This window comes from Oryza brachyantha, chromosome 7, assembly GCF_000231095.2.
Source record: "Oryza brachyantha chromosome 7, ObraRS2, whole genome shotgun sequence".
Taxonomy (NCBI): domain Eukaryota; kingdom Viridiplantae; phylum Streptophyta; class Magnoliopsida; order Poales; family Poaceae; genus Oryza; species Oryza brachyantha.
In genome coordinates, this window is record NC_023169.2 from 17,332,601 (window position 1) to 17,343,016 (window position 10,416).

Genomic DNA, 10,416 nt, shown 5'->3' on the forward strand with positions numbered 1-10,416 from the left:
AAATCACCGTCTGATCGTCGGGAAGAGGTTTCATTGTTTCCTAAAATATCTCAAATTTAAAATGATAAAGCACAACAAAATCACACTTTGAAATATTTTGGATTGAGAGTTCAAAACATTTAATTCAAAGTAAAACATCGATCTTCAATGTTTTACAACTAATAAAGTGAAGGCAGAGTATGATAGTCTTTTTCTTGTACGTGTGGGATGATAAAAAATAAAGTTATTTTGGAACGGGAGAATTACTAATTACTCTACCGAGTACAACGTACTCCTCTAGTTTAAAAATAAAGCATATCTACAATTCATTTTTATACCATAATATAATTATTTTTTACTAATTCCGGTAAATTTAATCATTTCAATGATTATAGAGCCAACGAGGTGCATAGAAAGAAAATCTAACCAATTTTAAATTTAAAAATTGATCACCAATTTGACTAAAAGAGAATATTTTGATCTTATCTACTTCTTACATGTCATCGAAATAGCTACTGTATTTTTTAAAAAATTGGTCATGATATATTAATATTGTTGATATATCACATCACAGACATATATCGAAGTTCGATCTATAAAAGTCAACTAAAAAATAAATATTGTTTAGTTCTTATCAGCCACGTAAATAATCTCAACCCATTAATTAGATATTGTTTAGTTCTTATCAGCCACGTAAATAATCTCAGCCCATTAATTAGATATTGTTTACTCCTCTGTCCTATAAAAAACCAATTTTTTGGTTTCCGTGTCCAGCGTATGTCGTCTTATTTGAAAAATTTTCAAGAAATTAGGAAAAAAAATTAGCCACACGTAAAATACTATTCACGGTTTATCATCTAATAAAAATAAAAATATCAATCGTAATTTTTTTCAAATAAGACGAAGAGTCAAACATTGTAATATTGTAGGTAAATGTGAAAGATTGATTTATTTTGAAAAGGAGGGAGTAGTTCTTAGGTATTATTTAGTTTTACATTTAATTGTCACGTAAATTATCTCATCCATAGATATTATTTAGTTTTACACTAGGGATACTAATTCATGACGACTTGGAGTGGACCATCCCTAACTAGTGGACTGCTTCGACCTGATGATTTCTTCCACGAACGCCCTGATTTCGTCGACGAGCTTCCGGGAGTCGTCGGCGAGCTCCGGGAAGACGTAGAAGGCGTGTATGGAGTCCGGGAACTCCACCACCCGCGCCGTCCTCCCCTTCCGCCGCAGCATGGCGCCGTACCGCCGGCCCCAGTCATGCAGCGAGTCGAGCCCCCCGATCACCACCATCGCTGGCGGGAACGACTCCGGCAGCTCGTGCTCCGGGCCACCGTCGTCGCCGCCGGTGACGTGCGCGGCCGGGTGGTTCCGGTCGGCCCCCTCCGGCAGGAACGCCTTCCACGACAGGTCCGTCCGCCGGGTGTTCAGCATCGGCGCCACGCCGTCCAGCGCGCGCTCCGCTTTCGTCCGCTCCTCGCCGCTGAAGCACGGCTGCACGAGTATTACGCCGGCGAGGTGGACGGGACTTGTCGACGCCGACGTCGCGGCCGTCCAGCGGTGGGCCACGTGGTGCGCGATGTTGCCGCCGGCGCTGTCCCCGGCGACGAAGCAGGCGGAGACGTCGACTGGGCTGACGTGGCCGGGGAGGCCAGTGGTGGCGAGGTAACGGAGGACGGCTTCCCCGTCGTCGTACGCGGCGGGGGCCCGGTGCTCGGGGGCGAGACGGTAGTTGACGGACACGACGACGGCGCCGAGGCCGCCGCACAGCGTGCGGCAGAGGGCGTCGTAGGTGCGGGAAGCCGCGGAGAACAGCGTGAACCCGCCGCCGTGGAAGTAGACGATGACGGGTCGCGGCGACGGCGAGCGCTCCGCCACGGTGAAAACGCGCGCCCAGAGGCCGCGGGACGCGTCGACGGTGATGTCCGTCGAGCCGACGCCGGTGGCGTCCGGCCGGGGATCGGCCGGCGTCCGGCGGTCGAACAGGGAGAAGAGAGAACGGTTGACGCCGCCGTCTCGGCACTGCGCCACGTCGATGGCGGCCTCGAGGCCGCAGAGCCGGAGCCGCACCGTCCACGGCAGGGCCACCCTGCGGCGCCGGCCGTGCGCGGCCGCCATTTCTTAGCTACTATTGCCTCCGTTTCGCTTGGGAAACTCAACAAAATTGCAGGTTGAGCAGTGAACAGTTGAACACATCTTTTTATCAAAATTACATTTTTATTCATCGTTTCAAAAAACACTAAAAAAACAGTGAGCACAGGTGTGTCTTTCACTTTCAGTGTTCAGGCAGCCATAAAATTCAGATAAGTTCAGGAATTCCCAGGTCTGAAAACAAAATCCTGTGATGTACGCAAACAGACGAATGGCATGAAATTGATATGCTGATCGAGGCCTCCATGATAACTCCTACCCCATTTGATCACTTTTTAAAGTTAGTTTTCTACAGTTTCTTAACTTGGTCATGTGGCTATCAAAGACAAATTAAACCTATCGAAATTCGGAAGCTGTCTGAGATGGGTGAAACGATCTGTTGACAGAAAAAAAAAAAGAGCAATTTTGCAGTCATTCCAGGTGCGACTAGAGCACTGAACTGAATATCGATTCTGATTTCGGAAACCACGAGAGATGGTTAAAGAGTAGGGGAATGAGCTCCAATTAATGGACCAGTAAAGGGTTTAACTGAATATATCTGAACATACTTACCTAATTTTATCGGGTGATGTCTCGGATTAGGCGACGTACCGCGGTGATAGGGTTCCAAGCGAAAGCTTAGTCTAATTCTTTGGGCCGACAGTGCTTCGCCTTCGGGTGTAGTAACCATCCTGAGGACACTGTTGAGATATCCCTCCTCTCTCGGTAAGGAGCTTTGGGTGAAAACCTTATCCTGTCTTTGGACGGATGACGACGGCGTCTTTTGGCGTCGCGACCCTTCTGAGAGCGTCGTTTTAGAGTTTTCGTGTCGTAGTGGTCTCATTAGCTCGGTGGTGATCGGTCTCACATAGCGATGGCTGGTTCGGCGCTTGGCTTTCCTCTCTGTGGTGTGTGTTTGAACGGTTGGCACATGGTTCAGGGCGTGTGCTCTGTACACATCATTCCTCGACAACCAGTTATCGATGTAAAACTTTTTCTTGTAACTTTTCTTCCTATCTTAATACATTCAATGACCTCTTTCGGTCATTCCGGCAAAAAAAAAAAATATCAGATGACTGTCCGGAGCTACAAGTTTCATAATATAAATTTACTGTTAATCATAATTGGTAGTTGAAATTGAACCTTCCCCTAAAAGTACTTGTGCAAGAAAGTTCTTAGTTCTGAATCTTGCATATGAAAGGTGACCGATGAGCAGTGGCTAGCAGCGGTGAGCAGATTACATATGAAATCATGAAAGCTGTTACGTTGTTAGTACTGCAAGCTATAGTGGGAATGCGAGATAACTATGAAAAAGAGAACAAATTAAATCTGGCCTAACCCAATTCGGTTTACTGGTCAGCTGTTCGATCAATCCATTGTTAAATAACTAGCAGAAATCAGCTGTATCATGTAAAAAATCATGGAGTACATGTAGTGGAGCTTGATCCTCCGACACATTATAAATGAACATCTTGATGAAACCTTACTTTGTTGTGTAGGAAGTGGATTTTAAACCCTCGAGGGGACGTCCGATCTCCTTATCTGTTGCGTGTTATCCAAATAGTTATTAAAAAATTTTTAATTATGAAGATAGATTAATATAAGATATATCAGTACACAAAGATGCAAGTTTAAATATAACTTCTACAATCCATAACAAAAATAATATTTATTATTTTTGTTATGGATTGTAGAAGTTATATTTTAACTTGCATGTTTGTGTAGTGATATATCTTATATTAATCTATCTTTATAAAATTTTGAAATTTTTTGATAACTATTTGGATAGCATATATTAGACGAGGAGACATACCCTCGAGGGTTTAAAATACTTTCCCCTTCGTGTGAATTTAAGTACTGAAAACTGAATCCTTTTTAGACTGAAGGTGACCTGTTATTACCAAGCTTTGCAAAGCTAAGACAAGTTCAGAATTCAGCGCTAGGGGTGCCAAATCTGATTGATTGGTTCTTGGTGGCACGCTGCTGTCTCAGGAAGAAAGGCCAGATTTCACTGATGATTTTGACTGCATTGGATCACTCTGTGGAATAAACGTGTCTGGCGTTTTTGCAGGAGCCAATCAAGAACTTGGATAGCATTATTTCTTAGTTGTTTAATTCCATTAGGTGATCGATCTTCTAGTACTACTATGTCACATTTCTTGACTTACATGTAACTCACCAACTCTTCTTACTGTATTCAGACGGACAGTTGGATCTGTCAAAAAGAAAAACACACATACTTCCTCGTGTCAATATATAATATAACTACTTATGCTCTCTTTTAAGAAACTAGTAAGGTGAAGTTTAATACTGAATGGAATTGGTTTAGATGAGAAAATGGGTAAAGAAATTAAATGAGATATGCTTCCAATTGGTTGAGATACAGAGATTGGTGGAGAAGTGATTATACTTAATTTGAGATAAAATTAAATTCCAGAAGTAACCATATTTGAAATGCATCTTTTAACATTTCCTTAAAGTCTTTGCAACTTCCACGCTCATACAGAAACCAGCATCAGCATCAGAACTAAAGAGTATTATTCAAGCAACCGAGTAAAGAAAAAAAAAGACAAATAGCTAATTACTCCCTCCGTCTCAAAATAAACCAATCTTTAATTTTTTTTATCTATAATGTTTGACTCTTCGTCTTATTCAAACAAATTTTGCGATTAATATTTTTATTTTTATTAGATAATAAATTATGAATAGTACTCTATATGTAACTACTTTTTTAATTTTTAAATTTTTTTAAATAAAACAGATGTTTAACGCTGGATACGAAAAACTTTTTTGGTTTATTAAGGGATGGATGGAGTTGGCACGAGTGGTAACAACATTGTAGAGGCCTCACCTCCTCTATTGGAACAACTCCAAGTAGAAAGACATTTCGCCACATATTTTGGCATGCTATGCATGCAACATCAAATAATGCTCCATATTTCTCATCTATAAATAGGTGTTCAAACCTCGAGCTGCACCTGATCACTGGCATGCAGCTGCAGCAATTAACACTGGCTAATTAAGCTAATTAACTAAGCTTAGTTAACTGCAACTCCAGTCAGAAAGATGGCTACTTGGTCCAAGGCGGCGTCGTCGTCGTCTCTGATCATTCTGGCCATCTTTCTGCTCAGCTTGGCCGGCGTCGCACATGGCCGGAGCAGCAGGAGGCTGGTCAGGAGCTACGACGAGCCGTGCATGGAGATGCGGCTCTACCTCCACGACATCCTCTACGACTACAGCAACAGCACGTCCAACTCCACGTCGGCGGCGGCCACCAGGCCGACGGCGCTGAGCACCGCCGCGCCGTCGGCGCCGGCGGGAGGCACCTTCTTCGGCCAGGTGGTGGTGTTCAACGACCCGGTGACGGAGGGGCGCCGGGCGCTGCCGCCGGCGCTGGAGGAGACGGAGGTGCGCGCGCAGGGGCTCTACTTCTACAACGGCAAGGAGGCGTACAACGCGTGGTTCGCCTTCTCCGTCGTGTTCAACTCGACGGCGCGCCGCGGCACGCTCAACCTCATGGGCGCCGACATCATCGCCGAGAAGACGAGGGACGTCTCCGTCGTCGGCGGCACCGGCGACTTCTTCATGGCGCGCGGCGTCGCCACGCTCCGCACCGACGCCGTCGAGGGCTTCACCTACTTCCGGCTGCAGATGGACATCAAGCTCTACGAGTGCTACGTCTGATGCATGCATGCTTGCTTATCATGGCGGGCATCTTCAAAACTATTATCCGTTGACCATGCAAACAATAATACTCCCTCGGATCATTTTTATTCTACGGTGGTACCTCGTTTTATTCAAAATTTTATGTAAATATATAAAATTATAAGTTATATTTAAAGTTTCTATAATAATAAATTGAATCATAATAATATATTAATAATCATATAATTTTTTTTAATAAAATGACTAAACGTCAATGGTGTTAAATAAAAAAATACCGAGTAGATACTAATAATCAGTCAAGGTGTGTCATATATCTTCGGTCATGGAGGCAAACCAGCGAACGAATCAGTCTCTGTCGATACTACCATCTATCTATCGATTTATTCGATCACCCGCACCAATTTGCATGTTACTTTAAACTTAGAATAAATCCCTTCTGAACGTACATCTCTATGCAAATTCGCTGGTAGAGAAATAGAGGACAACTCAAAATTATTTAGCCAACTTGGTCAACTTAGAACTTCTAAATTAGAGGATAGGGGTTAGGTTTACAATAATACCCTTATGATTTTAGGAGTACGTGAGTGATAGTTTTACATAATTACTCAATAAATTAGAGGACGATATGTCTTTTGGGATGAAGTAGATCTATGGAGCAACAAATACCTAGTTCCATCGTGTAGTTTATTTTCTAGGAAAAACTCCTCTAACTCTTGCTCCAAAAATATATAATCTAGGCATGGCTTTAGTTTTAGGTAAGCTGGAGTTGATAGTTAGAATTATGTCAAATGAGTCCTAAACAGGGTTTAATCTGTAAAAATCTTAGGCTCGCTACCATTAGCAATGATCAGCTAAATATTAGTACAGCCGATTCTTATCTCACTTATCTTTTTTCTTTAGCTTATAAGTCAAAATTTAAATTTTTAATTTTTAATTTAGAGTTAATTTTGGAGGTTTTTCACCGATGTTTTTTTTAACTTTTAGATCACTAAGAACACATATATAATATTTTTAATCATAAATTATTTTTATCTTGTAAATATGAAACACATATATAATATTTTTAATCATAAATTATTTTTATCTTGTAAATATGATGTTTGATCTTTTCCAATCACCTGTTATACGGGCTGTTGAGGTGGTCGCCTGTTGGGCCACGGTGATTGGTCACTGATCAAATAAAAACATCTTTCGAGAAATAACAATCCAAACCAGAACTTATATAGCCGGTTTAACAAGTCTGAATAGTGATCCAGTTTGTTACAGTACAGCTCACTTCACATCCAAACCAAAACTGAGCTGAAATGTTACGCTACAGTCTACCAGACAGTGCAGTAGCAGAGAGATGCTATTGCTATTGCCAGAATTGCTGCCGGCTGCAAAAGTAGTTTCACAAAAGTTCTGACATTCCTCAACGAAGTTAGGTTTCAAGTACAACATACTATTCTCAACTTGTACCAGAAGCCAACAATAGCACCGATTAAACACTGGAGCTTTGTTCCCCTATTAACCATCTGCAGGGAAGTCTTATTCTACAACTCTTCATATAGAAGCTGATACAATCTCGAAATTGAACAAAGAAGAACAAACCAGTTTGTAGATTGACTATTGAAAGCAATTATAGTTGCCATGAGAGTAAAAGAAACACAGCAGCTGAAGACATTTGCACTTTAAGATCAGCAATATCAACATCATGTCCTCCTTCAACCAAGCCCCATCGATCAACCTGCGGGAATTACACATCTTAAGAAAAAAGAAAAGCAAAATCCGGAACAAAGAAAGTTAATGGCTGCAGAATAACCTGGTGATCTTCTTCAAGCCTGATCAATTCAATTGCCTGCTCAATTCCCAGCCGCCCTCTGAATATTGCAAGAGGGATTACCAAGGAATGGGCTGCTGCTGCCATAGCATCAATAGATGCCAACTCAAAGTCAGTGGTATTCTTCAAAACAGTTTCTACAGCCTTAGCTAACCCCTCATCTTGGTGTCCACCAAAAAAGCTTGTGTATACAACAGGTTTGAACCCAAACTCAGTGTTTACCCAGTCTAGTATTGGGTCAATTTTCTCCTGTTGTCTTTCTGCCAAAAAAAGAAAACCAAGAAGAAGCATAAGAAAGTCATTGCTGTGGCAAATGAAGCACATTCACCAAAATAGAGGGACTCAAAAACTCAAAACAATGACACACTGTTAGATCATATGGACCTCATGCTGTCATGCATTCAAATAGTCATGAGAAAACAACTTACGATGAACTCCTACAGTCAGCTCATTATCGGCAGGCGAACGGCAAAATACCAAATCTTGATGAAATTTCTTCATCAAATTATCAATTATCCTTTTTCGTGTCAACGGAACTCGCTCCAGTGCAGTGCAAGCAAGCTTCATAAGAGGCATCGTAAAAGGCCGGATTCCATCTGATTCCTATTATGGCAAGAAAGTTAGGTATCAGTATTTGCTGCATGAGAAACTACAAAATCAAATATGAACAAGTGACTTCCAAAGAAGTCAAATTCAAATATAGTTCTGGATTGTACAGATAGGGAAGCACATCAAGCAAACAAAACTTATTGTAACATCTATGACCACCCGTACAATATATTAAGTTTGAAGGCAGCAATTCAGCCATGGACATATAATTCAACTGCAGGAATTAACCAATATTAGTGTGAAGCATAACCATGACACGAATAGAACAACAGAACAAACAAAACCTATTACTTATGACATCACTCCTCTCTTTTAATTCGCATAGTATCTCCATCCAAAAACACAAGGGATTTAGCCAAAATACCTTATATTTTGGGATGGAGGTAGTACATACTCCCTCCGGCTTTTAATAGATGACATCGTTGACTTTTAAACTTAAATTTGACAATTCATTTTATTCAAAAAAAATATGTAATTATTATTCATTTTGTTATGAATTGGTTTCTCAGTAAAGGTACTTAGGCATGACTTAAATTTTTACAAATTTGCAAAAAAAAAAAGATGAACGGTCAAATGAATGCCAAAAAGTCATCGACATCATCTACTAAAAACCACAGTGAGTAATATGTACGAGTCTGGAACAACTGACTGAAAGACTTCATTTTGGCCCATCTCACATGTACCAATACAAAGCTTAAAAGACTAATACCCTTCACTTTAGTGAACTCCAACGCACATGTCCCACAATTTAGAAAATCCCAATAAATTGATTGCTTGAAATATAAGTCTTTATGGAACAATGAGATAGGGTAAAGATGATTTTTTTTTCTTGGGGACAGAAAGAATACTTCCTAAGTTTAGACACTGCATGCACCACATAATTTACATGCAATTTAAGAGTTACTATGTGATGCAAATGCAAAGGTAAAATTTGCCTTATGAAGTCTGCTTTCACTTAGTTGCTGGAATCAACCTGGTAAATTTCAATACAGTCATGAGAACCAGATAAAAAAACAACACTAAAATGCTGCATTCTTCATATCCTGCCGAAATAATAAATCTAATACCAGTATCCGAATTAATTATGGGACCTGATCATCTTCTTACAATTCTTTAAAGCTGAACAATCTTTCTAGTTAATCTAGCAGCTCAAGCCACAATGCAGGGAGACAGAAAAGAAATGGGCATGTCAAAAACCACCTAAAATTGCGATTCAACCCTCCGATGCCACTGAATAGTACCCACTATGATAAGCAAGGTTCAACACATTTGAATAGCACAATATCCTTCCATGACTAGCTACAGCTTTGGGGTACACTAAAGCTGCGAGATCAAGATTAACCTAAGCGCAGTCGCATGATTTCGATTCGAATAATTCGACTCATCTTCCAACACACATACTCTAATCCGAATTTGAGTAATGTTACACTCCAGCTGAGTAACAAAGTACAGTAGAGGGGTCAAACAGAAGAACCAAGGGAAACGGAGGGAGGCATGGGATCAGGACCTGGTACTCCCACTCGGCCGCGATGGCCATGGCGAGCGTCCGCGACTGCAGCTTGAGCGGCCGCTTCGCCGGCGACTTGAGGGTGCGGTAGTCGAGCATCACCGTCCACCCGTTCCCGTCGTCGGCGCGCCGCACGGTGGCCTCGCGGTAGAACCGCTTCCCGACCACCGACCCCGTCATGAACGACATCGGCATCGCCACCGAGGTCTCGTCCCGCGTCGTCACTGCCGCCGCCGGCTTCTTCAGGTAGATCTCGTCCCCTCCTGCGGCCCCGCCCGCCTCCTCGCTCCCTCCCGGAGAGGACGAGGCCTCCGCCGCCGTCCCCAGCAGCCGGCACCTCCCCCCCGCCGCGCATCGCTGCAGGAGCAGCCGCCGGCCCGCGAGCGCCGCCGCCGCCATGACTGGTCCTCTCCAAGCTACTACTCCGCGAGTACCCTACTAGCAAACACGGCCCATCAAGCCAAGGCCCAATAACATATCCACAAGGCCCAGTGACATGGGCCTAGTGTCAAATTTCGGTCCCGGTCATTTCAGTTTCGGTCTCGATTAGTTCGATTCGGTTTTGGGGTCTTGTCCACCCCCATCTCTCACATTTTTCTTCTTATTATGTCATGTGGACCTAAACTGCTCCAAAGCAGACCAAGGACAAAAAAAACATAGGGGTATGTTCAGTTCGCTACCAAAATCAACCATA

The 10,416-nt window shown here is 42.5% G+C and overlaps 3 protein-coding genes across 3 annotated transcripts; 1 reads left to right on the forward strand and 2 right to left on the reverse strand.

Moving 5' to 3' along the window:
- Window positions 1-913: 913 nt before the first annotated feature.
- LOC102711446 (probable carboxylesterase 18) lies at window positions 914-2,149 on the reverse strand. The gene has a single exon (XM_006657973.3). It carries the CDS (start codon window positions 2,107-2,109, stop codon window positions 1,066-1,068), a length of 1,044 nt encoding a protein of 347 aa, XP_006658036.2. The 5' UTR covers window positions 2,110-2,149; the 3' UTR covers window positions 914-1,065.
- Window positions 2,150-5,118: 2,969 nt separating this feature from the next.
- On the forward strand, window positions 5,119-5,898 carry LOC102711715 (dirigent protein 5-like). The gene has a single exon (XM_006657974.2). The coding sequence runs from the start codon at window positions 5,188-5,190 to the stop codon at window positions 5,803-5,805; it is 618 nt and encodes a 205-aa protein (XP_006658037.1). The 5' UTR covers window positions 5,119-5,187; the 3' UTR covers window positions 5,806-5,898.
- A 1,083-nt stretch (window positions 5,899-6,981) lies between these two features.
- LOC102708547 (ATP synthase mitochondrial F1 complex assembly factor 2) lies at window positions 6,982-10,143 on the reverse strand. Its single transcript, XM_006658827.2, has 4 exons — window positions 9,723-10,143; window positions 8,035-8,209; window positions 7,589-7,866; window positions 6,982-7,513 (listed from the first exon to the last, which is right to left on the reverse strand). Exons 1-4 carry the CDS (start codon window positions 10,119-10,121, stop codon window positions 7,406-7,408), a joined length of 960 nt encoding a protein of 319 aa, XP_006658890.1. The 5' UTR covers window positions 10,122-10,143; the 3' UTR covers window positions 6,982-7,405.
- Between the last annotated feature and the right edge of the window lie 273 nt (window positions 10,144-10,416).

Bases quoted from the DNA above. Each gene is read 5' to 3' on its own strand.
- LOC102711446 (XM_006657973.3), bottom strand. From the start codon at position 2,109: ATGGCGGCCGCGCACGGCCGGCGCCGCAGGGTGGCCCTGCCGTGGACG.
- LOC102711715 (XM_006657974.2), top strand. From the start codon at position 5,188: ATGGCTACTTGGTCCAAGGCGGCGTCGTCGTCGTCTCTGATCATTCTG.
- LOC102708547 (XM_006658827.2), bottom strand. From the start codon at position 10,121: ATGGCGGCGGCGGCGCTCGCGGGCCGGCGGCTGCTCCTGCAGCGATGC. The intron at 7,867-8,034 runs GTAAGTTGTTTT...TTTTTTTGGCAG, and splicing joins GCTGACTGTAGGAGTTCATC to AAAGACAACAGGAGAAAATT. The intron at 7,514-7,588 runs GTTATTCTGCAG...TAATTCCCGCAG, and splicing joins GGCTTGAAGAAGATCACCAG to GTTGATCGATGGGGCTTGGT.